At 37.0% G+C, this 26404-nt stretch overlaps 1 protein-coding gene and 1 non-coding gene across 2 annotated transcripts; one reads left to right on the top strand and one right to left on the bottom strand.

Moving 5' to 3' along the window:
• Positions 1-5816: 5816 nt before the first annotated feature.
• Positions 5817-24939, top strand: LOC113762009 (protein SPIRRIG). Its single transcript, XM_027305242.1, has 19 exons — positions 5817-6173; positions 8648-8717; positions 8808-8893; positions 9314-9449; positions 9536-9592; positions 9973-10149; positions 10333-10524; positions 10646-10711; positions 11807-11921; positions 12185-13359; positions 13841-14537; positions 14614-14716; positions 14806-15914; positions 16037-17684; positions 17886-20921; positions 21480-21788; positions 21920-22226; positions 22317-22463; positions 23111-24939. The coding sequence occupies exons 1-19, from the start codon at positions 5989-5991 to the stop codon at positions 24284-24286; spliced, it is 10791 nt and encodes a 3596-aa protein (XP_027161043.1). The 5' UTR covers positions 5817-5988; the 3' UTR covers positions 24287-24939.
• Positions 24940-26325: 1386 nt separating this feature from the next.
• Positions 26326-26397, bottom strand: TRNAE-UUC. The gene has a single exon. It is a non-coding gene; the product is annotated as a tRNA-Glu (tRNA).
• Positions 26398-26404: the final 7 nt, after the last annotated feature.

The following is a 26404-nucleotide window of genomic DNA, read 5'->3' as shown; positions in this document are numbered from 1 at the left end:
TTTTCTCTCTCTCCTTTTTTGGATTAATTACAAAAACTACCCCGCGGTTTAATTAGTTTTGCACTTTATCCTTTAATGTTTTTTCTTTTACCTTATCCTTTAAATTATTAGTCAATTCCAATGTTACCTAACGAAATGTCAAATATCAAAAAGGTATAACCTATTTTGCACTTTACCCTCTAATACCATTTTTTTTTATTTGCCTGTTTATCCCAAAAATCATTAGTCAATCCCAATCTTCTTGCACCATTCAAGACAAATAATGTTTTAAAAAAATCAATATCCCTACTGTAATCTTGAAATTTATCATATATGCATGGATAAAAGGCCTTGTTAAATTTTATCCCTATAATTATAGATTTTTTAGATAGAGAAAAATATCTTGCTCATTTCATGCAATGAGGAAAAAATATTAGTGCAAAATTAAACAATTAAAATGTAGTTAAAGGTCTATAGAATGGGTTTATTACTTTATTTATATTATTGAAAATTAAACTATAAATGTTCAATGGGCACTCTTTTAGATAGGTCTTGGATGTTAATTTTTTGAAAAATGATGTCAAATTTAAAAATTACCCATACTCAAAGGAGTTTCAACAAATATACTACAATCCATGGTAATAAGCTCCCATTTTATATTTCCATGACAATCCATGGTAATTATACTTTCAAAACATAATATAGCACTCCCAACTGTTAATTGGGAGAAGAAAAAAAATTATAATGTGGAATATATCAAATTTCATGTTAAAATCACATCTACTATTATTAGGATTAATTTCAATTTACACTCTTAAATTTGTTTCACTTTCTCATATTGCATTCTAAACTTCAATTTTGAACATTTTGCGCCTTAAATTCTCAAGTTTCTCTTACTTAAACCTAATCAATAATTACATTCACAAAATTAATGAGACAATAATTACATTCACAAAATTAATGAGACGAGAGATAGTGAAAATTGATCATAGCGTGCCATATTGTTGAACTTTTTGATTACTTTCAACATATTGTTATTGATTTATATGATCTCAATTACTAATATTGTTAGCAAAATTAATGATATAATAGATATTATAAAATTAATGATAATGTATTATTTCTATTTTTACTATAATATCTTGGTAACTTTTGACCACATTTGGCACATTGTTGATTTTTTGAATCATCTATGCCTTTAATTTTGTTGAATTTATTATTAATTAGATTTAAATAGAACAAATTTGAGAACTTAACGTGCAAAGTGTTTAAAGTTAAAATGGAGTTAGTCCTTATTAATATGTAAAAGAGTTTTCTATATAATAATAATAATAATACACCGCTTAATTCTCAGTAGTCAAGTACCTCATGTAGTGACAATAAAATATAGCAGACCCCCGGGCAATTTGATTTTTAACCGGGTAAACGTATTTTATTTTTCTGCCTGCTTGCATCAACTCTAAATTATTAGAAATTAAAACCATAGCTGAGTACGAAAACCAGATACGTTTTCTCCCGTATTTCAACTCACAAATTCAAAACGCGTGGAGCCGCAGTCAAAGCTTTATTATTGGTAGTATCTTTTATCTCTTTGTTAATCAAATGGACCCCGCTTCACACTTTTCCTGTTTTCCTAAAATAGCATAATCTCATTGAAATGTGGTAAGGTACGCGGAGATCGTATTGAATGGATTGCCTATCAATGTTAACCAACAAGTTGAAGCCAAAAATGCAAAAGAAAAAGAGGGTGGAAGGGACAACATGGCTGGGATTTTCTTAGTAAGAAGCTGATAAGATAAAATTTCACTGCTCTTCAAGGCATTTAAAATCCCGTGAACAAACCCTACTGCCTTACCCTATCAAGGTGACCGAATGTCTCCGAACTTACATTTGCCTTCCCCCCGCAGAATTTTGATGCCAGCTTACAAGCTTTTGAAATTATTCTGTGTAATGGGAGCCAGCCCTTTTTTCGTTTGCCATTTAAAGCTTGTTTTGAGTCTAGCTTTTACTCACCATTTAACGCAATTAAACCATCTGATGTTTGAAAGCAAATACGGATCAAAAAGTACATAACCAAGCAGTTGTAAGTAGTCCATCAAAGGTTCCTCGTTAATGGTTGAAACTCAAGGAAAATAGATCTAGTCCTAACTTCCACTATCGGTGTTAATTAGATAGCTCAAAGTTGAAAGTCGTTTACCATAATCACCGTAACTTTCACACAAGTCATCAAATTAATCAGTTCGTTCATGCCACCATCACAAGTATTATCAACTAGTTTCAGCACATTTTACATGTGTGCTTATTCAAAAAAAAATATATATATATTTTATTTGTGCAGATAAAAGGGAATGCATATGTAAAAGAGTAATAATCAGTGTACTGATTTAGAGACATTTGTCTGATGAATTTGACGTCATACATGCGAGAGCAACAATCACTTAATATGGAAGAAAGACCATGTGAAGAAGCAGTAAAATTACCAATTATTGAGCAAACTTGAAAAGTTTAGGAAAAGGGTTGATTAAATAGCAAAGAATTTGTCAAAAGGCTATTAGCAAATGCTCTGGAAAGTTAAAAAATAAAAGGTCACAGAAAAAGTTTACACCAAATGTTTCTGTACAGAGTTTGAGAGATGTTGAAAGTTGACACCGTCTTGAGTTTGGCTTATACGATGGACACCGTCTCTTAACCCCATGTCACTTGAGCATTAATAAAAGGGGGATTTTTGGTGTAGACTTGTCAGTGTTGCGTGGAGTTGTCCTGATCGGTGATCATCACCTTACACCGCCATTGCCGCGTGTTTTCTTACCTGACGGCTGACGCATTGAAAGATAAATTTCTCCTCCTTATCGTAAAGAGTAGATGAAGGCTTTGTTTCTGTTGCAATCCAAAGAACTTTGATATTGACTTTTAATGGTAATGTCGTGGTATAATTGATAGGTTTGATACCTTCTACTCTCTCTCTTTTTAAAAAATAAAAATAAAAATATTTTCCGGCTACCATACTTTTCCATGATTAAAAAAAAAAAACGCAACAAACATGATGGTTTTGGTGACCCAGTCCATTCAACTTAATGGGCTGGCAGCTAATGCTTCCAATTGCATTATAGATAATGTGCGCGTAAAAGAAAAATCAGACTGCGCGATCAACGGGTATAATTTTCTAAAAGGTGCTACAAATTATCCAGTATTAATTAAATAAACCTTTCTTATTTTTTAATTTTAAAGAAATACAATGAGTTTCTTTATACTTTTAGGTAATAAAATGAGTTAAATCCTTTTGTATATTTTACGTGCTTCTTAGTTCATCATCTAACTATTGGCTATTTTTTTATTGACCACGACCTCGAATTTTCACATTACCTTTTAATTTCATTTAGTACTTTTTTTTGGAGCAACTTTTATTGCATTGACTCTTTTTTTTTTTTAAAAAAAGTACGATAGAATCTATTCTATATCAGGGAGAGGGAGACCTAAAGAGGTTCAAGAAGAATCAAAAGAGAACTGAATTACCACCAGTCCAGACGGGTGCCTACGCACCCGCTGATGAAATCTTTAGAAAAGTCTGGATTTTTACTCTATAGTAGCTTTAAAGCCCCCTAATTACTCTGGAGTAGTTGGTTTTTTACTGCATTAACTCGCTGAGGTGAGATGTTGTCACATGGCATTTCTAGAGTTTCTATTAATGAAATGAATTAATTGGTAGGCATCAAGACATATATGATCATTTATAGTTTAGCAGTTATTGAGTAGGTGAAGTACTATCATACCAAAAAAAAAGGTACTATGCTACGTCACAACTGGAAGATGTAATTTATTTTTACTTGTGATTATAGAAAAGTGAAAACTGTGAAAAAGCACGAATCATGTACGTAATTAAATTATGAGTTACTGTAAGATTTTTGCACTTAACAAGCTTAGAAAGTTTGGAACTTTTAAAGAAGAATAATATATGATCATTGTACCAAATGCAATCTTTTCGGTTTTATGTGAATCGATAAAATTATAGCTACATGCGTGATTGCCACTAGCTAAATGAACTCCGTAGTTATTACTTGCGCTTTATTAAACTAAGAAATAATGAAGCACGACTCAAAAATCCAAATACGATATCTTTGTAAGTGTTACAACGGTACAATTGCGCGTAATCTGCAATGTTTAGTAACATTTCATGCACCGCACCAACTGCGTTGCAGAATGAATATCATCTAGTTTAAGGACTTCAAAATTTTTCGTAATGCATAAAAGGGCAAAAAAAAACTCCAAAATTTCCATTTGATCAATTTCAATTCCACTCAGTACTTTGTGAGGGGAACCCCCCCCCCCCCCACACCCAACCAAAAAAAAAACAGAGAGAGGCAAAATAGAGTGCAACAAGTCTAAATCTCAAACATGCTGTATTGCAGTTGCATTTGCTCATCTTTAAGAAATGATTTTGAAGCAGTAATCTAGTTGTTTTGAAGGATCAGACAATTTTGTTTCCGTGTTTGTCTGATAGCAATTTGCAAATACGTAAAACAAAAACAAAGTGTGAATAAATAATACATCAATAACAAATTTTAAATCCCATATTTTCGGGAGAAAGATAGGTTGGGTGATATTTGGAGAGGGAGTACACATGAAAGATTTCGAATTTGAACCCTTCAATTTATATTAAAAAAATCAACATTTCCTCAATTAGACAACCCACAAATGAACAATTACCAGCTTAATTAGTCAAAAGTTATCTCTTCAAGATTCTCAATAAATTAAATAGATTTATTTTCCTTCCACTTCCCCTAGTATAGAACTATTTGTATCAATAATGTTGCACTCAAAAAAACAAAAAACAAGACAACCCACAAATGAATAATTATTACTACTACTAGGGATAATTCAAAAAAGACTCCAATTAAATGAACAAAGTACTACCGCTGCTATAGTAATCAAAGTGCATTTTTCAAAGTACTTCCGTAGTTTGGATAACTTCAGACAAAGAGCCCAAAATCAGCATCTAAATCTTAATATAATACGGTACATCAGCAATAGGAAAAAAGGATAATAATAAATAAAGCTTAATATATTATGGTACATCAGGAATAGGAAAGAAGAGGATTCACGTCTCGATTGTCAATAGCAAGAATCCACGTGGACGCCCAAGAGACATGGATCCCTGACGTGTTAAAAATTTTTGAGTTTTAAGCCATGGGAAGAGGAGGTTTAACGAAATCAACGTATTTCAATACTAATAAAAAGGCAGTGGTAGCAGCAACAGTACTAAAAATAAAAAATCAAAAATAATTTGTAGAGAGGGAGAGGGAGAGGGAGACAGAGATATAGAGCGAGAAACAAGGCGCGGAGAGGCCGTCCGAAAACAACACAACGTACACAGCACCCAGCGCTGCACCCTGCACCCTGCACCTTCACCTGCTACTGGACTGGAAGTTCCTCCTCTTTTTCATTTTTTTATCTTTCAAAGAAATTTCTGGTCGTCGTCGCTTTTTCTTTCTTTCCAACTCGCTTCTTCCCATTCTTGGATTAGACTTTAGGCCTCCTCGAAATTCGAACTAGATACTCCTCCTAATACTGCACTTTCCCGAAATTGCGTAAATCACCTCCATCGCCAGATCACCCCAACTTATATCCATTTCCCATTTTTTCCCCTTCTCAAGTTTATACCATATTTAAATTTATTCAGATCTTGCTAATTTGATTTGCTTCCCTAATTTACTCCGATCGATCAGTCCAATCCATCTTTCCGTCCTCCGATCACATCTTTCTTTTATTAATCCAATCTTAATGTAATGTGAAGAGTGTATATACAAATTCCTTGTTTTCTAATACTAGTAGCATATTTTGTCAGGCTAAGTTGATTTTCTTTCTTTTTTCTTTTTCGTGGAATTTTGGGGCTGGTGAGCTGAGGTGGTTCTGATAGAAGAGTTCTTTTAATTTTTTGGGTTGTTGGATCGACGGCCGCCCGGAGGTAGCTGTCGGATGAAAGAGGAGAGGGGTGTCGGATAATACTAGTACATGTTTAACAAAAAATCGACGATGAAATGGGCAACATTGCTTAAAGACTTCAAAGAAAAGGTAGGTTTATCGCAGACCCCATCCGCCGCAGCATCCTCGTCTTCTTCTTCTTCTGCTGTCTCCTCCCCGTTTCCTGATTACAATGCGTTCTCATCCAACCAAGAATTCTCGTCATCACCTTCAAGGTTTGTCTTCTCTGCTTTGCTTCTTCCTTTTCTCTTTTTCCCCCCCCCCCCCCCCAATAACAACAAAAAAAAAAAGAGCATGCAATTGACTATAATTTTGTAGATGTTAACTAACTGATTTAGTTAAAATATACAATTTGTCGCATTTAAATTTCAGTTGAGTGTGCTCTGAATCTTATGTGCGTAAGAATAGTGATTTCGTTAGATATTCAAGACACCACTGGTTAAGAAGAGAAAAGGAAAGTGGAAAAGTCAAACACTCGACCCAAATGTTTGATGAAGTAACGAGTTCTGAGCTTAATAGGCCTGGTTACCTCTTATTTTAGTGGCGTTACATAGAAACACCCGGATTTGACAGAATAGAAAATGATTGGGAGTTTAATATAGAGTGACCTTTAAACGATTGAGAGTTTAAATTAGATTAAAATTTTTTGGGCTTGAAGCCATGGAAATAAGGTGCCTTGATAGTAGTGTCTGCTGTTAGACATAATATGCTGGGGTCTAGCAGTTGAAAAAACCTGTCACATATGTTGCCTAATCATATGAAAGCAGTTTTAGTTGGCATTATGATGGCAGTTGAAAAAACCTGACACATATGCTGCCTAATCATATGAAAGCAGTTTTAGTCGGTGATTCTTGGTGTGCTTAAATTTGATGCATTGTCTGTTATATGTGCTTGACGTGGCATATGGTAAAGTATACGTGTCAAGAATTTTCACTACAATTTGGACTGCTTTATTCAAAACTTTATGAGGGTCATGAGATGATTTCAATGCTAAGAAGTATCAAGTTGCCACATGCTGTTAGTCATTGCAGTAAATTTAGTTATTACCCATTTTGGAGATTCCAGCATTAAAGACCTAATGATTGAGTTTAGAATTTTTGGGTCCCACACAGACTTGGTAATGAGTTGCGAGTGACTTTAATTTTCCTCGTTGATCTTTTGGTCATGTGCAAAATTTCACACGTGCCAGATCCTCGCCCATGCAATACTTGCTGTTAGGTTTTTTAGTGATCTGTTTTGCTCGAAAAGCAGGTTGCTTCCTTGTAGATTCTGAGATGAGGTTAACAGTTGATGTGTAATGGACTGAGTAGTAACTGAACTTACAAACACTAGATTGCGAATGTAATCAGGAAAGGAGGATCTGTGGAGCTGAAAGATGTGATAAAGATGAAAATTGCTTGGTACTTTTAATTGGGAAAATGCTATTTCTTTTGTGATCACAAGCAGTGGGTTGGGTTCTAACTAAACTCATTTTCTTTACTGCGATAGCATATTAATATTAATCTAGTATTTGAAGCAGGGCAAACCTGGGACTTCTATTTTTATTTTCTTTATGAAATGTTTTCAGCTAGAGTTTGAAGATGCAGGAATGAAAGTGAAGAAAGATTTGTTTATTAGTTGATTCTGCTCTTTTTTGGTCTCTTAAGCCTGAAACCCTCATATGATATGAAAATGTGTGGGTGCCTAGAGAACCTAAGGTGGTTTTACCAACAACTTTTTTTAAGCTTTCTGGCCTAGTATTTTGGTCCAGATGGGCTGTTACATCCGTGCGATCGTTGCATAGGTAACCTTTAGATGATTATTGGAACTGAGACAATGAGGCAATCAGGGGGGAGATGATTTATTCTAGCTCGACTTGTCATTGTATTTTAGTGCATCATGTCACTGGTTCTCATGGGATTAAAGGGCATCAGACTTTATTTGGTTAATCTAGCCTGTAAGTCTATTTCTGGAAGTGGTTCTTGGTTTTATGGGTGATTGTGTATGTTCCGTTAATTTACTCGCCTAATTTTCTTTTTTCTTGCATTCTTCTTGGATTTTGCATTTAATTTTGCAAATTATGTCAATGGGATGAGAACTTGTTTTGCTTGTATGTGGAAAAATACCAGATATGTTAATGTTTCCTGTAAGTCTAATTTTGGAAAGTGCTTAGTTTTACGGCTTGATTGTGCATATTCCATCGATTTAGTAATGTAATTTTCTATCTTTGTACATCGTGCTTGGTTTTTGGGTTCAAATTTCCTTTGGTATAATTATTCAATTGTTTATCTATCTTCTATTTAAAAGTCTAGCTTTCTTCCAAGCCTAAGTAAAGCCTTCTTGGTATTTCATGCATGAGAAATTATTAAAAAGATGATCATATCTTCCTCCGTTTATTTTCTCATTTTTCACGCAATTTTGATTTGGTGGTTCATCATTTTTTTTTCTCTGACAACAGTGCTGATTGTCTATTAACTTTGTTAGGGCTTGTGGAGCAGTAGCTTCAGTTTCTTTAAGTTTATGCTGATTGTCTATTAACTTTGTTTGTGTTCTTTTTTGTGGTTTTTCATTTTTTTCAGTATATCTTTTCAATCTGATTACTCTTACAGATACAGAATAAAAAGTGCATATCATCTTCAAATTCTATATAGACTTACTTGGTATCTCTATTCTTTAGTTCTTTTCAACAAATCCTTTTTCTTGAAAGCAGGGACAAATATGAACTGGAATTGGATTTTAAGAGATATTGGGAAGAGTTCCGGTCTTCAATTTCTGAGAAGGTTTCTGCATTTATTTTGCAAAATTGTTGTCTTTATGGTTGCATACTTAGAAATATCGCAAGGGCTAATGGCTTTTCTCTACCATTGCAGGAGAAGGAAAAGGCCTTGAATTTAACTATTGATGTTTTCTGTAGATTAGTAAAGCAGCACGGAAATGTTGCTCAACTAATTACGATGTATGATAATTGGTTTCCTTCTTCTCCCTGTCCATTTGATATGCGCGTTCTTCTTATACTTTTCAATGACGTTAATATATCCTGGCAGCTTTCTTTTCAGAGTTTATCATGCCATTTTGAGAGGTTTTTGGATGATTGTATTATTTAGATGAATCTCATAAGGCAATTAGTAGTTCTTTGGTTTTTATGTAGTGTTCTTCAAATTTCTTTAACATTGTAAGAAATAAATTATCATCAAGAAGTCCTAGGGATATTCTGTAGTCACGATCCAAGTTTGACTTTGTTGCCTTTTGTCCTAGGGATATTCTGTAGTCATGCTCATTGTCATCCCATAATGGACTCTTTTAATTCTGTTTCCAGTTATCAGTTTTTTTAATGCGTGTTTACTTGTATGGCAACTTCTAAACTGTTTTTTTACAGGCTGGTAGAGACACACATATTTTCGTTTGTTGTGGGAAGAGCATTTGTAACAGATATTGAAAAGTTGAAACTTAGCAGCAAAACCAGATCTTTGGAAGTTCGTAGAGTTCTAAACTTTTTTGCAGAAGTCACAAAGGTTCATATTTGATCTTCTCTCTGTATGATTTTTTGTCTAGATGACATTCTTTAACATTGTGATAAAACCTACTCAAATGTATTTAGGATGGTGTTCGTCCTGGTGCAAATTTATTGCATGCTGTGGAAGTCCTTGTATCTGGGGTATGTCTCTGGCCTTATCAGTTTCAGGATTACTCAGTTCAATTGAATGCATTCCGTTTCTCTTGCATTTTTACTGTTTTTTGCCTCCCATCTTGAAGCAGCCAAATTATTTTTTCCTCTCCCCTCATTTGTATAGGAGTATGGATTAATCTTTTCAGGAAAAGGAATTAAACATAAATTGCATTTTTTAGTTGTTACATGGGTCTCTCGATACACTATATAATGCATTAGACAATAAGTAATCATATCTTCCATGGCTTTGCTTAACATCTTTGTGCAGCAAGTGGGATACGTAACTAGTGTTACTTTCCAAATGGTGGACAGATAGTTGCATGGGCATTTCTTAATACTTAACGCACAAATTTTGTCCATGTATACAGCCTATTGATAAACAATCACTCCTGGATTCTGGGATCTTATGTTGTCTCATCCATGTTCTCAATGCTCTTCTGGGTCCGGATGGAGGCAACCAGAGGCAAAAGATTCTTGATCATCAGGAGCCATTATTAACTGAAGGAATCCAAAATGATGACAATGGATATGCCCGCCGGCTCGAGGTAGCTTCTTCCTGTATTTGATGGTCCTGTTGATCTAAGCTAATTGAATTTTCTGCATCTCTATACAATCCTGGTTTTCTAGTTTTATGAACAGAGTGCAACTTTTTCTTCTGAGGCGGTAAAAGAATGCTTTGCCATAGGAAAAAAAATTGAAATTGCTTATAGCTGTTTCTAAAAATGCAGGTTGAAGCAAGTGTTGTCCATGTTATGAAAGCTTTGGCCAGCCATCCTTCAGCTGCACAAAGTTTAATAGAGGACAATTCACTTCAATTACTCTTTCAAATGGTTGCCAATGGTTCTTTAGTTGTTTTCTCCCAATATAAGGAAGGTCTAGTTCCCTTGCATAACATACAGCTTCACAGACATGCAATGCAGGTAATCAACTAATCATTTCTTGGTGTACATTTGTGGGATTGGAGGAATTTTTTGTGAGCATTTTTGCAAGTTATCATCATTGACACCTGGACTTTTTGTTTGATAATGATTCATCTTTCAGATACTTGGCCTTCTACTGGTTAATGATAATGGCAGCACTGCCAAGTATATAAGGAAGCATCATCTGGTATGCTTTTTAGCTTAATTTGAATTGTGGATGTTGTATGTGTTTCATGAATAGGAAAGGCACTTCTGGGCTGTTTTTTTCGTATGTTGTTTGCTTTCAAGAACCTCACCCTATATCTTAAGTCCAATTGATTATGAATGAGGCTGCAGGTGGGCATTTTGATGGAATTGGATTTTAGAATGTTTGTTTGTTGAATTTTTTTCGTTGATATTTATTGGATCAATGGCGAATCATGCTATTCCTTAGGAGTTTAATGCTGAAAAGCTGCAACTTCATTTTGCTGTGCTGAGTATGGTGAGAGTTTTCAAAAGACTTTCATATTTTTATTATTTTTTATTATATATATATTTATGATCATGTCCTAATCTTGCTTTTTTTTTTTTTGGGGGGGGGGTTTCAACCCTTCAATTCCATTTTCTTATTGAATTATGTTTAGTTGAATCGACAATTCTTCAGTTACTGGTTCATTTCTTTATTGTTTTATCGTAATTAATTTTCAAACTAAATTTGATGGTACTGATGATTGAATAAAGAGCCTTTACAATTTTAAATAGAAGTAACTCATTTTCGTATTGGCGGATGGAGATTCAATAAAGTGCAGCAGAGGCCTCTTTTAATTGTCTCTGAAGAAGTCACCGCTGAAGGAATTCAAACTGTGGCTTGTTTTTCTTTCCTATATTTTGAGTGGTTATGTTGCCCTGCCTAAATAAAAAGAACGATTTCAAAGTTAAAGAAATACAACGAATTTTTGGTGGCCTCCTACTGGGAAGCTATTAGCTATGCTTTTTTTTTTTTTTTTGATAATGCTATTAGCTATGCTTATTCTTCACTATTTAAGGTTGATGCTTCCTTCTTGTGACCGTACACCCAAAAGATTGCACATCTTTAAATTTTGTTGATAGTCTGGCTTCTAGTTCTTTGCTGGTATTGAAGGAAAAAATTTGGCACTTGCGTCCTGTTTTATCTGTTCCATCCCTCTCTCTCTCTCTCTCTCTCACACACAGGTTTCCTGATTGATGTCATCTCGTTGTGCCTAAATTTGCTGACAGTTTCCTGCCTGCCCTGCTGCTGAAACATTTTCTCTCTTTGTGCCAGATAAAAGTACTTCTGATGGCTGTAAAGGATTTTGATCCTGATTGTGGGGATTCTGCCTACACGATGGGCATTGTGGACTTACTTCTTGAATGTGTTGAGTTGTCGTACAGACCAGGTAAAATGGCTTTTACTTGAGGTGACAAAGAAATCTTTATCTGAAGACAGAAGTTCTTTTACCATTCAATAGTCTTCAAGATCATGGATTCTGAAAAGTAACAAAGAAATCTTTGTCTGATGACATGAGTTCTTTTTATCTAATATTTAAGTTCCTCAATACTAAAAAGTGAAAACATTTTTTTTCTCTGAGATCCTACAGATTAGACAGCTTGTCTATTATTTTCCTGTTGAATGCTGAATATAGGCGAATTTGACTTGTAGATGCTGGAGGTATCAGGCTGAGGGAGGATATCCACAATGCCCATGGTTACCAATTCCTTGTCCAGTTTGCATTAGTTCTTGCTAAAGATAAAGGTGGTCAGAGATTTCATTCCAACTCTATTCCTAGTGAAGACCCTGCTCTAGGAAATCTGTCTTCTGATGATTGTATTGAGAGCAAGAACACTGGGGAAAAAGGATCAGAGCTCTCTTCGAAATGTCTCTCTCCTACATTATCGAGGTTGCTTGACGTTCTTGTTAATCTTGCTCAGGCTGGTCGAGCTGATTCTTATGGATCACCTGGGTCCAAAGTGTCCAGAGGTTCTCATGCAAAGCCTGCAGGGCATGGCAGAAGTCGTACATCATCAGCTGACAGACTAACTGATGAACTTTGGGAGAAAGATAATGACAAAATCAAGGATCTTGAAGCTGTTCAAATGTTTCAGGATATTTTTCTTAAAGCAGATAGTAGGGAACTGCAGGCAGAAGTATTAAATAGAATGTTCAAGATATTCTCCAGTCATATTGAAAACTACAAGTTGTGTCAACAGTTGCGGACTGTGCCCCTTTTGATCCTCAACATGGCTGGGTTTCCCCCATCTTTGCAAGAGATTATTCTGAAAATTCTTGAATACGCTGTGACTGTTGTTAATTGTATTCCCGAACAGGAACTACTTTCTCTTTGTTGTTTGCTCCAGCAACCAATTACATCTGAATTGAAGCATACAATTCTTTCTTTCTTTGTTAAGCTGTTATCTTTTGATCAGCAGTACAAGAAAGTCCTAAGAGAGGTAGGTGTGCTTGAAGTTCTGTTAGATGATCTAAAACAGCACAAACTCCTCTTAGGACCAGATCAGCTAAAGAATGATCTTAATCAGTTGGAGAGAAAATCTAGTTCAAGCAACTTCAAGAAACATATGGACAGTAAAGATACGATTCTTTCTTCACCCAAACTCTTGGAATCTAGTTCTGGTAAACTCCCTCTTTTTGAGATAGAAGGCACGATTGCAGTTTCATGGGATTGCATGGTCTCCTTATTGAGGAAAGCTGAAGCTAATCAAGCATCATTTCGGTCCTCTAGTGGGGTGCCCTTTGTCCTTCCTTTTCTTGTATCTGATATTCACCGCCCTGGTGTCCTTCGGGTCTTATCCTGCTTGATCATTGAAGATTCTGCTCAGGTTTGCTAACTTTATTCATGGTTTTCCTCATTCATTTTGGCTGTAGCTCTTTCTAGTTTGGATCCCTCTTTGCCTCGGGTATTTTACCCTAGATTGATTCTTTACTAACATTAAAGGAAAAAATGAATTTGATCTTTTTCTGGTACTTTTCTATGTGGTTGCCCGGATTAAGATGACTAAGATCTAATGTCTACATGTGATACCAATTCTTTCTGGTGCAATATCCTTTTTCAATTGCTAACAGCCAAATCTTTGGCATATGTATTCCTGTTGAGGTAATCGACTCTAGTTCATACAAATTGTTAGTGATAATGATTTCTTTATGGTTGTGCATGAAGAATAATAGCATCAGTAGTATGTAATTGCTAACACTGATGGTTCTGATGGCAGTTTGATTTATCTCTTGCAAGGGAATAGCATGCTTTCTTGTAGATTACCTGTTTGGAAGAGATGGACTGATTATATTTAATTTTTGAAACAGGTTCATCCAGAAGAGCTGGGAGCACTAGTTGAAGTTCTAAAAAGTGGAATGGTCACAAGTGCTTCAGGATCTCAATACAGACTACAGGATGACGCAAAATGTGATACATTTGGAGCCTTATGGCGGATTCTGGGCATTAATAGTTCTGCTCAACGGGTTTTTGGTGAAGCAACTGGATTTTCTCTTCTGCTAACCACGCTTCACAGTTTTCAAAATGATGGATACACAAAAGAGTATTCCTTGGTGGTGTGCATTAAGGTGTTTACATATTTGTTGCGTGTAATAACAGCTGGGGTTTGTGATAATGCTGTTAACAGGGTAAAGTTGCATTCTGTTATATCCTCCCAAACATTTTATGATCTTCTATTGGAGTCTGGGTTGATTTGTGTGGAGTGCGAAAGGCAAGTTATACAGTTGTTGCTGGAGCTTGCTCTTGAGATAGTGCTTCCTCCCTTCTTGTCATCAGAAGCTGTTGCATCATCGGATAATTTGGAAAATGGGTCTGTTAGTTCTCTTATGATTATTCCATCTGGGTCTTCTGTTCCTGATAAGGAACGGGTGTATAATGCTGGTGCAGTTAGGGTCCTGATACGATCTTTGTTGCTCTTCACTCCAAAGGTGCAATTAGAAGTGCTAAATATGATTGAAAAGCTTGCTCGTGCTAGCTCTTTTAATCAAGAAAACCTTACGTCTGTAGGTGCGAAATCAAAACTTATCCTGTTTATAGTATTATTTTGATGGGCACTTAAAACTTGCTATTTGTAATGTTTCAGGTTGTGTTGAACTTCTGCTTGAGACAATATACCCATTCCTTTCCGGCTCATCACCGCTGCTGTCATACGCTTTGAAGATTGTGGAGGTTCTTGGAGCATATAAGTAACAACTTGCTGACACTTTTTTAAACTTTTTAATTTGTATTTGTTAATTTGATGGCTGTGTTGAATTTAATGTCCTCCATTTTACAGGTTATCAACTTTGGAGCTTAGAGTGCTCGTTAGGTATATCCTGCAAATGAGATTAGCAAGTTCTGGTCGTTTTCTCTTTGATATGGTGGAAAAATTGATTCTTACCGAGGATATGGATTCAGAAAATGTTTCTTTAGCACCGTTTGTCGAGATGGATACGAGCAAGTTGGGTCATGCTTCCATTCAAGTGCCACTAGGTGAAAGATCTTGGCCTCCTGCCGCTGGTTATTCTTTTGTCTGTTGGTTTCAATTCCGGAAATTCTTGAAATCACCATTGAAAGAGGCAGAGGCTTCCAGATCTGGATCATCCAGAAGGCAAAGCGTAACTGGTGGACAGCTTCCTATCTTTCTCCGAATATTTTCTGTTGGGGCAGCAGATAGTGGAAGCACCTTTTATGCGGAGCTTCGTCTTGATGAAGATGGTGTTTTGACCCTTGCCACAAGCAGCTCTTCCTCCTTATCATTTTCTGGCTTAGAAATTGAGGAAGGTCGATGGCATCACCTTGCAGTTGTACATAGTAAACCAAATGCTTTGGCTGGACTATTCCAAGCTAGTTTTGCTTATGTTTATCTTAATGGAAAGCTTAGGCACACAGGGAAATTAGGATATTCTCCCTCTCCTGCTGGGAAGCCCCTTCAAGTAACAATTGGCACACCAGCTACTTGTGCTAGAATTAGTGATTTGTCATGGAAGCTTAGATCTTGTTATCTTTTTGAGGAGGTGCTGTCACCAGGTTCTATTTGTTTCATGTATATTCTCGGAAGAGGATATAAGGGGCTGTTTCAAGATACTGATCTTTTGCAATTTGTTCCAAATCAAGCATGTGGTGGAGGTAGTATGGCCATTTTAGATGCTTTGGACACTGATTTACTTCTTTCTTCTGGCACGCAAAAGCCTGAGGGTGCAGGCAAGACAGGTAGCTCAAAGGCTGATCGTAGCGGGTTTGTTTGGGATTCTGAAAAACTTGGAAACCTGTCGCTCCAGCTTTTGGGTAAGAAACTGATATTTGCATTTGATGGCACGAGTACAGAATTACTGCGTGCTTCTGGAACTTCTTCTTTGCTCAATCTTGTTGATCCAATGTCCTCTGCAGCTTCTCCTATTGGTGGTGAGTGAATTATCAACTCCTTTCCCTGTTTTTGATTTATAAATGTTGTATATCAAATAAGTCTGTTTTTGTATCCTTTATTTGTTCATTCTAGTTTCATCTTTCTTTTGTTTTTTCCCCAGGAATACCACGTTTTGGACGGCTTCTTGGCGATGTTTTTGTTTGTAAGCAGTGTGTGATTGGTGACTCCATTCGCCCAATTGGTGGAATGGCTGTTGTCCTAGCCCTTGTTGAAGCTTCTGAAACCAGGGAGATGTTGCACATGGCCTTGACATTACTTGCCTGTGCACTTCATCAGAATCCTCAGAATGTGAGAGACATGCAAAAATACCGAGGATACCACTTGCTTGCTCTTTTTTTGCATCGCAGGATGCCATTGTTTGACATGCAATCACTTGAGATCTTTTTCCAGATTGCTGCATGTGAAGCATCTTTTTCTGAACCCAGGAAGGTTGAAATTCCTCGTAATTTATCACCTACTCTATCCCCTCCAGAAACCAGCTTTGAGGAGCTTAATTTGTCAAAATTCCGTGATGAGTTTTCATCGGTTGGGTCTCATGGAGATTTGGATGATTTCTCTGCCCAAAAAGATTCATTTAGTCATATTTCAGAGCTTGAAACATCTGACATGCCTTCTGAAACATCTAACTGCATAGTTTTATCAAATGCTGACATGGTTGAGCATGTCTTGTTGGACTGGACCCTTTGGGTCACAGCTCCAGTAGCTATTCAAATTACTCTTTTGGGCTTTCTTGAGCATCTAGTCTCCATGCATTGGTACAGAAACCATAATCTCACAATTCTTCGGAGAATTAACCTTGTTCAACATCTACTAGTAACTCTTCAAAGGGGTGATGTTGAAGTTCCTGTGTTAGAGAAACTAGTTGTACTATTAGGGGTCATTTTGGAAGATGGATTTCTGGCTTCTGAGTTGGAACACGTGGTTAGGTTTACAATCATGACATTTGATCCACCAGAACTGATGTCACGTCATCAAATAACACGAGAGGCAATGGGGAAACATGTTATAGTAAGAAATATGTTACTTGAGATGCTAATTGATCTACAGGTGACAATCAAATCAGAGGAGTTGCTTGAGCAGTGGCATAAAATTGTTTCATCAAAATTGATAACTTATTTTCTTGATGAAGCTGTTCATCCTACAAGCATGAGATGGATCATGACTCTTCTTGGTGTCTGCCTTGCGTCTTCCCCTACGTTCACACTCAAGTTTCGTTCAAGCGGAGGATATCAAGGTTTGGCAAGGGTGCTTCCAAGTTTTTATGACTCTCCGGATATTTATTATATTCTGTTTTGTTTGATATTTGGCAAGCCTGTTTATCCAAGATTACCAGAAGTCCGAATGCTCGACTTCCATGCCCTTATGCCAAATGACGGAAACTACAGGGAGTTAAAATTTGTTGAATTATTAGATGCAGTGGTTGCAATGGCAAAATCAACATTTGATAGGTTATCTATGCAGTCAATGCTTGCCCACCAAACAGGCAATTTTTCGCAAGTTGGTGTCGGTCTGGTGGCAGAACTAGTAGAAGGAAATGCAGACATCGGTGGGGATCTTCAGGGCGAAGCACTGATGCACAAAACTTATGCAGCTCGCCTTATGGGGGGAGAAGCTTCTGCTCCTGCTGCTGCTACCTCAGTCCTTAGATTCATGGTTGATCTAGCAAAGATGTGTCCTCCTTTCTCTGCTGTCTGCAGACGAGCTGAATTTCTAGAAAGCTGTGTTGACCTTTATTTTTCCTGTGTGAGGTATGTATGCTTTTGATTTTTTTGTTCTTTCTCAATAATCTTATTTTGTTGAGGTTCACTGGTGTTTCAAATGCTTTTAATTTATGAAATGGAGATAAGGTAACGTCCAAGAAAACTAATAATTGCATATATTAAGGAATATATCTTTCTCAAGTGAATTCTTCTCATGTAGTAGAATCGTTGGACTTTTTTTTTATTTAGGGCTGCTCATGCTCTGAAGATGGCAAAAGATCTATCTGTAAAGGTAGGAGAGAAGAACATAAATGATGGTGATGATACCTGCAGTTCTCAGAACACTTTCTCAAGCTTGCCTCAAGAACAAGAACAATCCGTTAAGACTTCAATAAGCATAGGGAGCTTTCCTCAGGGGCAGGTTAGTACAAGTTCTGAAGATGTTGCCATTATGCCAAATAATATGGTTGGTCATATATCAGAGGTATATAATACTGCATCGCAGCAGGAGGTGGAGAAAGTAGTTCAAGAAGATGTTCAATCAATTCCTAATTCAGATGTAGAACCTGGTGACCAGGGGTCCACTGTGACTTCTGGCAGTAATGAGTTCAGTTTCCGTGATGCAAAAAGCACACAAGATCAAGTTCTCGAAGATTCTCAGTTTGAATCCCCTAATGTATCTGAGAGATCTAGTTCTAGAATCTCAGTCACAACTTCCTCAACTCCCATTGTGGCATTGACTTCATGGCTAGGATCAGTGAGTCACAGTGAATTGAAAGGGCATTTGGCAGACACTCCTTCTATGGAATCTTCTACATCTATTATTGAAATCGAACCTTCTTCTGATCTTAAGTCCGGTTCTCAGGGACAGTTTTCTGCAAACACATTATTTGCACTGAACCCGAAGCTACTTCTTGAAGTGGATGATTCTGGTTATGGTGGTGGGCCATGTTCTGCTGGAGCTACTGCTGTGTTGGATTTTATGGCAGAAGTTCTTTCTGATTTCGTTACTGAACAAATCAAATCAGCTCCTCTCATTGAGACTATTCTGGAAAGTGTCCCTATATATGTTGATGCTGAATCTGTTTTAGTTTTTCAGGGGTTGTGCCTTAGTAGATTGATGAACTTTGTTGAAAGGCGGCTACTGCGTGATGATGAGGAAAATGAGAAAAAGTTAGATAAGAGCCGCTGGTCCTTGAACTTGGATGCTTTATGCTGGATGATAGTCGATCGTGTGTATATGGGGGCTTTTCCTCGGCCTGCTGATGTATTGAAGACTTTGGAATTCCTCTTGTCCGTGTTGCAACTGGCAAACAAGGATGGTCGAATTGAAGAGGCAACTCCCACTGCAAAAGGGCTGTTATCGATTGGTAGAGGAAGCAGGCAGCTTGATGCCTACATACATGCATTGTTCAAGAATACGAACCGAATGATATTGTTCTGTTTCCTTCCCTCATTCTTGATCACTTTAGGAGAAGATGAACTTCTTTCAAGCTTAGGTTTGCAAATGGAGCAGAAAAGATTGTTCCCAAACAGTTTACCTGAAGATAGAACTGTTGATATTTGTACAGTTTTACAGTTACTAGTTGCTCATAGACGGTTAATATTTTGTCCCAGCAACCTTGACACTGATCTTAATTGCTGCCTCTGTGTTAATCTGATATCACTACTGCGGGACAATAGACAAAATGTACAGAGCATTGCTGTTGATATTCTCAAGTATCTTCTGGTGCATCGTAGGGTTGCATTTGAGGACTTGCTTGTCTCCAAACCTAACCAAGGGCTTCCTCTGGATGTCCTACATGGTGGTTTTGACAAGCTTTTAACTGGAAGTTTATCAGCATTTTATGAGTGGCTCCACCTTTCTGAACAAATTGTCAATAAAATTATGGAACAGTGTGCTGCAATTATGTGGGTTCAGTATATTGCTGGTTCGTCCAAGTTTCCTGGAGTGAGGATAAAAGGTATGGATGGTCGTCGTAAAAGAGAAATGGGGAAAAAGTCAAGGGACATATCAAAGTTAGACCAAAGACATTGGGATCAGGTAAATGAACGGAGAATTGCACTTGAATTGGTTCGTGATGCAATGGCTACTGAATTAAGAGTTGTCCGACAAGATAAGTACGGTTGGGTGCTCCATGCTGAAAGTGAGTGGCAAGCACATCTCCAGCAACTTGTACATGAGCGTGGAATCTTTCCAATGCGTAAATCCTTAACAAGTGAGGAGCCGGAATGGCAGCTTTGCCCCATTGAAGGTCCATACAGGATGCGTAAAAAGCTTGAAAGGTGCAAACTAACGATTGATACCATTCAGAATGTTCTGCATGGACAGTTTGAGTTAGAGGACTTAGAACTGTCAAAGGAAAAACCTGAAAATGAACTCAATACTTCTGATGAGTCTGATTTGTTTTTCAATCTTTTAAATGGCAATATAAAAGAGGATTCTTCTGATGGTGAGATGTATGTCGAGTCGAATTTGAAAGAATCAGATGATGTAAAAGATGTTGCTTCTAGTAGAGCTGGATGGCTTGAAGATCGGGACAGCAGTATAAATGAAATGAGTGTTCACTCTGCTGCTGAATTTGGTGTGAAGTCCAGTGCTGCCTCATTTCGAAGAGCAGATAGTGTTCAAGGAAAGTCAGATCTAGGGTCTCCAAGGCAGTCTTCTTCAATGAGAGTTGACGAAGTGAAAGTGGTTGAGGACAAATCTGATAAGGAGTTGAATGATAATGGTGAATACTTGATCAGACCTTATCTGGAACCTTTTGAGAGGATAAAGTACAAGTACAATTGTGAGAGAGTTGTTGGTCTTGATAAGCATGATGGTATCTTTCTCATTGGAGAACTATCTTTATATGTCATTGAGAACTTTTATATTGATGATTCTGGGTGCATATTTGAGAAAGAATCTGAAGACGACCTATCTGTCATTGATCAGGCATTGGGTGTAAAGAAAGATTTTTCTCTCAGTATGGAGTCTCATTCCAAGTCAACTTCCTCCTGGGGTGCAGCAGTAAAGACATATGTTGGTGGAAGGGCATGGGCTTATAATGGGGGTGCTTGGGGAAAGGAAAAGGTTTATAGTAGTGGAAATGTGCCCCATCTATGGCGAATGTGGAAGCTTAATAGTGTTCATGAGATTTTGAAGCGTGATTATCAACTTCGACCTGTTGCTATTGAAATATTTAGCATGGATGGTTGCAATGATCTTCTTGTCTTCCACAAAAAGGAGAGAGAAGACATATTCAGAAATTTAGTTGCCATGAATCTCCCTAGAAACAGCATGTACGTTTTTGCTCCCCAACTTGTCTATTTATGTGTTATTATTTAGTCTTCTTTGGGAGAAATATATATTAGCAAAGACGCATACACCCTGCGTAATAGGTATTGATGTTACTCATGGCTAATACTATTTTAGCTTGTAGCCTCAGGATTTCAAGGTACTACAGTTACTCATCTGGTTGAATTATTGATGCTTTGTCATCGGCTTGAGCAAAGATTAGATTGTAGGCTTCTTTTTTTGGATTTTTGCTTTTATAATGCATTTGCATCACTAGTGGAGATTTCGTTTGTACTGATCCTAAGGCTGAGATACATTTTGTTTGATTTACTTCTTATGACTACTCTCAATTGCCTTTCTTTTCCTAACTATGTTTTTTCCTCGAAAATTAATCTTTTTACAGCAATTTTCTGGATTTCCATTTTTACTTGAACTGGTATTTGGATAGGCTTCATTCAGTTGTGAGATTATGTTATTTCACTGCAGCTGACAGAGTTCCTTTTTGTTTTCTGTGCCCTTAAAAGTTGATACAAGATGCCTAATATTGGTAACTTTGTGAACAGGTTGGACACAACAATCTCAGGTTCAACAAAACAGGAAAGCAATGAAGGCAGTCGCCTTTTTAAGGTTATGGCCAAATCGTTTTCCAAGAGGTGGCAAAATGGAGAAATCAGCAACTTTCAGTATCTAATGCATCTAAACACTTTAGCTGGTCGTGGATATAGTGATTTGACACAATATCCAGTTTTTCCCTGGGTTTTGGCTGATTATGAGAGTGAAAATCTGGACTTGTCAGATCCCAAAACATTCCGCAGGCTTGACAAACCAATGGGGTGTCAAACACCAGAAGGAGAAGAGGAGTTTAGGAAAAGGTTGGCCTTTTAGCTCTCATAAGCTATCTCAACGCCTTCTAGTTTTTCATGGCATTGTCATGTATATCATTTCTTGAGTCACTTTGATCCAGGATTAAATTTATTATTTATTAATTTTCTTTCTCCATCAGATATGAAAGCTGGGATGATCCCGAAGTTCCCAAATTTCATTATGGGTCTCATTATTCTAGTGCTGGGATTGTGCTCTTTTACCTTATACGCCTGCCACCATTCAGTACTGAGAACCAGAAGCTGCAGGGTGGACAGTTTGATCATGCTGATCGTCTTTTCAATAGTATAAAGGATACATGGTCAAGTGCTGCTGGAAAAGGTAATACATCAGATGTCAAGGAACTGATACCAGAGTTCTTCTATATGCCAGAATTTCTGGAAAACAGATTCAATCTTGACTTGGGTGAGAAACAATCAGGGGAAAAGGTTTGTCTTATTTGTAAAAATTTCCTTCTTCCTATTGCCTTTTTTTCCCACAGGATAACAGCCGTCCTAAGAGCATGTCTTGTTTGCTAGGTTAATGATGTCATATTACCTCCTTGGGCAAAATCCAGTGTAAGAGAGTTCATCAGGAAGCACAGGGGAGCATTGGAGTCTGACTATGTTTCCGAGAATCTGCATCACTGGATAGACCTTATCTTTGGGTACAAGCAGAGAGGAAAGGTGGGCAACTTTGACTTCTGTGTTTCCGTAAATTTTAACTCTTTACAATGTATCTTTGCTTTCTCTTTAACATCTGACATATGATATTCTTGTAGTCATTTAGCATTTGTAACCCATCTTAACAGCTAGGTTCTAACTGTTGCCTAATCTTTGTGAACCTTATGCTTGAATCCTCATTTGATTTCTAAGTCAAGTGCCCAGATGGTAGGGCTAGGTTCTGAGCTCTTTTCTCTATTCTGATATCGATGTCTTGTTTCCTAGCTGTTCACTTTTAGCACTATTCTCTCTTTTCATTTAAATATTGCACAAGAGGTACAAGATGAGAAGTGAAAAATACTGGAATCTTAAGTCCAATTCAATGAAGTTGTCTTCTTTTGTTAGTTTATCGATTGCATGTACTGAAGTCAGTCTACTGCCTTGCTTTATTAGATGCTTGGTGCACGTTCATCCAAGACTTATTTCTACTGCTATAACAGTTTGGTTCTGTATTTCCATTTGATTAAACGGACAAGAGAAAACTGATATCTATTATATTGCTGTTAACAATTCTGTCATGCTAATGATTTATTTTCTTTATTTTATTCACTGTTTTTCTTAGTATACTTAATTTGTCTATTTCTAGCTCAAATTTGTTTCTGCAATGATAGGCTGCTGAAGCAGCAGTAAATGTCTTCTATCATTATACCTACGAAGGCAGCGTTGATATTGACTCAGTAACAGATCCAGCAATGAAAGCCTCGATTTTAGCACAGATTAATCACTTTGGGCAGACTCCTAAACAACTATTTCTTAAGCCACACCCTAAACGGCGGTCTGACAGAAAATTACCTCCTCATCCACTCAAACACTCTCTGCATCTTGTTCCTCATGAGATACGTAAGAACTCATCCTCTATATCTCAGATAGTAACTTTCAGTGACAAGATTCTTGTGGCTGGGGCAAATACTTTGCTGAAACCCAGAACATATGCCAAATACATTGCCTGGGGTTTTCCTGATCGTAGCTTGAGGTTTATGGGCTATGATCAAGATAGGCTTCTCTCAACTCATGAAAATCTTCATGGAGGCAACCAGATACAGTGCACCAGTGCTAGCCATGATGGCCAGATTCTGGTTACTGGGGGGGATGACGGGTTGCTTTGTGTTTGGCGTGTTGTTAAAGATGGGCCACGTGCTCTAAGGCAACTGCAGTCGGAGCGGACACTTTGTGCTCACACGGCCAAAATAACAAGCCTTCATGTCAGTCAGCCTTACATGATGATTGTGAGCGGGTCAGATGATTGTACTGTTATACTATGGGATCTTAGCTCATTAGTTTTTGTTAGGCAGCTTCCTGAGTTCCCTTCTCCAGTTTCTGCAGTATACGTAAATGATTTGACTGGGGAAATTGCGACTGCAGCAGGTGTTACACTTGCTGTTTGGAGCATCAACGGTGACTGCCTTGCAGTTGTCAACACATCACAACTCCCATCTGATTTTATACTATCACTTACGGGGTGTACCTTCTCTGATTGGCTGGAAGCTAACTGGTATGTCTCTGGTCACCAGAGTGGGGCTGTTAAGGTCTGGAAAATGGTTCACTGCTCTGAGGATGTAGTCCCAACCAAAATGACTGGAAACTTGACTGGGGGCTTAAACCTTGGAGATGAAGTGCCAGAGTACAGGTTGGTTCTGCACAAGGTATTGAAGTTTCACAAGCATCCTGTCACTGCTCTCCACCTTACAAGTGATCTAAAGCAGTTGCTGAGCGGGGACTCTGGTGGACACTTAGTTTCATGGATGCTGCCAGATGAAAGCTTGAAATCTTCAATTAATCAGGGGTAACGATGAGAATTCAACGATATTTTTTTGTTGAGGACCACTATGTCCGGCTTTTGATATCTGTCCCTGAACAAGTTCTCTTTCATTTTCGAAAGAAGGGACGTTAGCGCCACCTCAGACTAATAAGACAAGTGCTGGACGAGAACAGAAACTACTGATCTTTGGGATGGGGGAAGTAATCTGTCGGTGCTTATGATACTTCTGAAGCATATAGTCTCCGTTCTTTGCCTAGTGCCTTCAAAGATAAGCATGCGGGAGGCTGGGTGTATCATATGTTGCCTTCTTGGTGGGTTCACGCGGAGGGTGGGTCTTGACTTTTGGATGAGCAAGGTATCAACTTTCCCGAGGCTGTTGTACATAAGTAGGGTAAATGAGTCAATGAGGTTGTATAGCAGGATTTGTTGCTCAAGATTCAGCTTTTTGTTACCTGGAAAATGAAGTTTTGTGGAGGGTAAGCGGTTCATAGAGCGGGTATTCTTTTGACTTAAATTCATTTTCCGTGTATGGAGGGGGGGCTGTCGTCACCCCCTTTTTGTTTCAAAATATATGATCAAATGTACAATTCTTACACATCGTGTACAAAAATGGAGTGTGGGCCTTAGGTTCCGCCCATTCTGTATTTTAATAGCATGGAATGGAAATGTTTTTCTGTTAAATCGTGATTAGCCGCTTTTTGTCTGCTAAATCATTTCAGTACCAAAAGCAGCTGCGTGTAACAGTTAATAGTTTATGGTGCAAGCTCTAATCGGTGATAGTTTAGGGGTTCAAACTACCGTTAACCCATTTTAGTTTCTACGAATCGGTTTCTTTACATCTGTGAGCAAGCTAAGTTCATCCATTCATTCCCCCGCATGGGATAACTTTCAAGTAATCAGCATTTCTTTCCTTTTTTGTCTTTTTTTATTGGTTCATCCCTCTATTCGTTTTAGTTTTTCTTTTTGATGTCTTTCCCTTCCTCCTTACTTTGATCTTTGATTATTGATTACAGTATTTGTTCTGATCCAAAAAATAGATTTTGATTAGAATTATCAGCAAAAATAATAAATTCGAGTAATTAAACGTTTCACAATTAGGAAATTGGATTTATTATCATAAACTAGATTTTTTATCGAGTAAATAACCTATCGATTTCCTTTTTGCAAGAATATTATTGTAACATTTTTTGAATTTCAAATATTTACGCTCAAATACAGATTAGTATTTGCTTTCAAATATTTAATTTTTGTTAAATACAAAACCTACCAATCTTTCTTCCGTAAAAATATTAATATAACACGTTTTCAATTTTAGTTACAAATATTTATGTATTTAACATAAATTAAATGATTCAGAATAAAATGTCCATAAAGAGCCAATACTTTACTCATGTAATGGATGAAAACCATAAAGAATTAATACTTTATGAGCCATTTTTTTAAAAAAATATTTAATTTATATTAAATAAATAACCTACCGATTTCCTTTTTGCAAGAATATTACTGTAACATTTTTTGAATTTTACTTATAAACATTGATATATTTATCATAAATTAAATGTTTGAAAGTAAAATACCCGTAAAGAGCTGGTACTTTAAATAGGTAATGTGTATTTGCCTATAAACTATACTCCTTAAAATTTATTAATTATTAATTGATTTGTAGTACTTTGTCATTCATTGGACATGTAGTACAAAGGGCAAATTTGGTACAAAATTCTAATTTCACTCCCTAAAATAATATTTTAATCGTTTGGACTAAATTTGCAAAGGATTAGTAACCTCATGGGGGATCAGTGTAATTGTTCAAACCACAAGGGAGGTTTCTGAAATTATCCCTATTTTATTTCATGAGAAAACAAACTTTTAAAAGAGATGTAATATATTTTATTTCATGGGAAAAAAAACTTTTAAAAGAGTTGATAAAAGAACTTTTAAAATAGTTGTAATATATTTTATTTCATGGGGAGAAAAAACTTTTAAAAGAGTAGAGGGAAAAAAAAAACTTCTTAGAGTACTTTCGTTTTCAAAAAGGATACAATCCGAAGAGTCCTTCAACACCTTTCCTTCCGTTGCCGGGAATCGAACCCGGGTCTCCTGGGTGAAAGCCAGATATCCTAACCGCTGGACGACAACGGATCTTGGT

The sequence above is a fragment of the Coffea eugenioides genome, chromosome 1 (assembly GCF_003713205.1).
Source record: "Coffea eugenioides isolate CCC68of chromosome 1, Ceug_1.0, whole genome shotgun sequence".
In the NCBI taxonomy this organism is placed as follows: domain Eukaryota; kingdom Viridiplantae; phylum Streptophyta; class Magnoliopsida; order Gentianales; family Rubiaceae; genus Coffea; species Coffea eugenioides.
This window is presented reverse-complemented; position numbering and strand designations above follow the sequence as displayed.

Coding starts and splice junctions, on each gene's coding strand:
- LOC113762009 (XM_027305242.1), top strand. CDS start 5,989: ATGTTTAACAAAAAATCGACGATGAAATGGGCAACATTGCTTAAAGAC. Junction 6,174..8,647: donor TTCTCGTCATCACCTTCAAG/GTTTGTCTTCTC, acceptor TCTTGAAAGCAG/GGACAAATATGAACTGGAAT. Junction 20,922..21,479: donor AATCTCCCTAGAAACAGCAT/GTACGTTTTTGC, acceptor CTTTGTGAACAG/GTTGGACACAACAATCTCAG.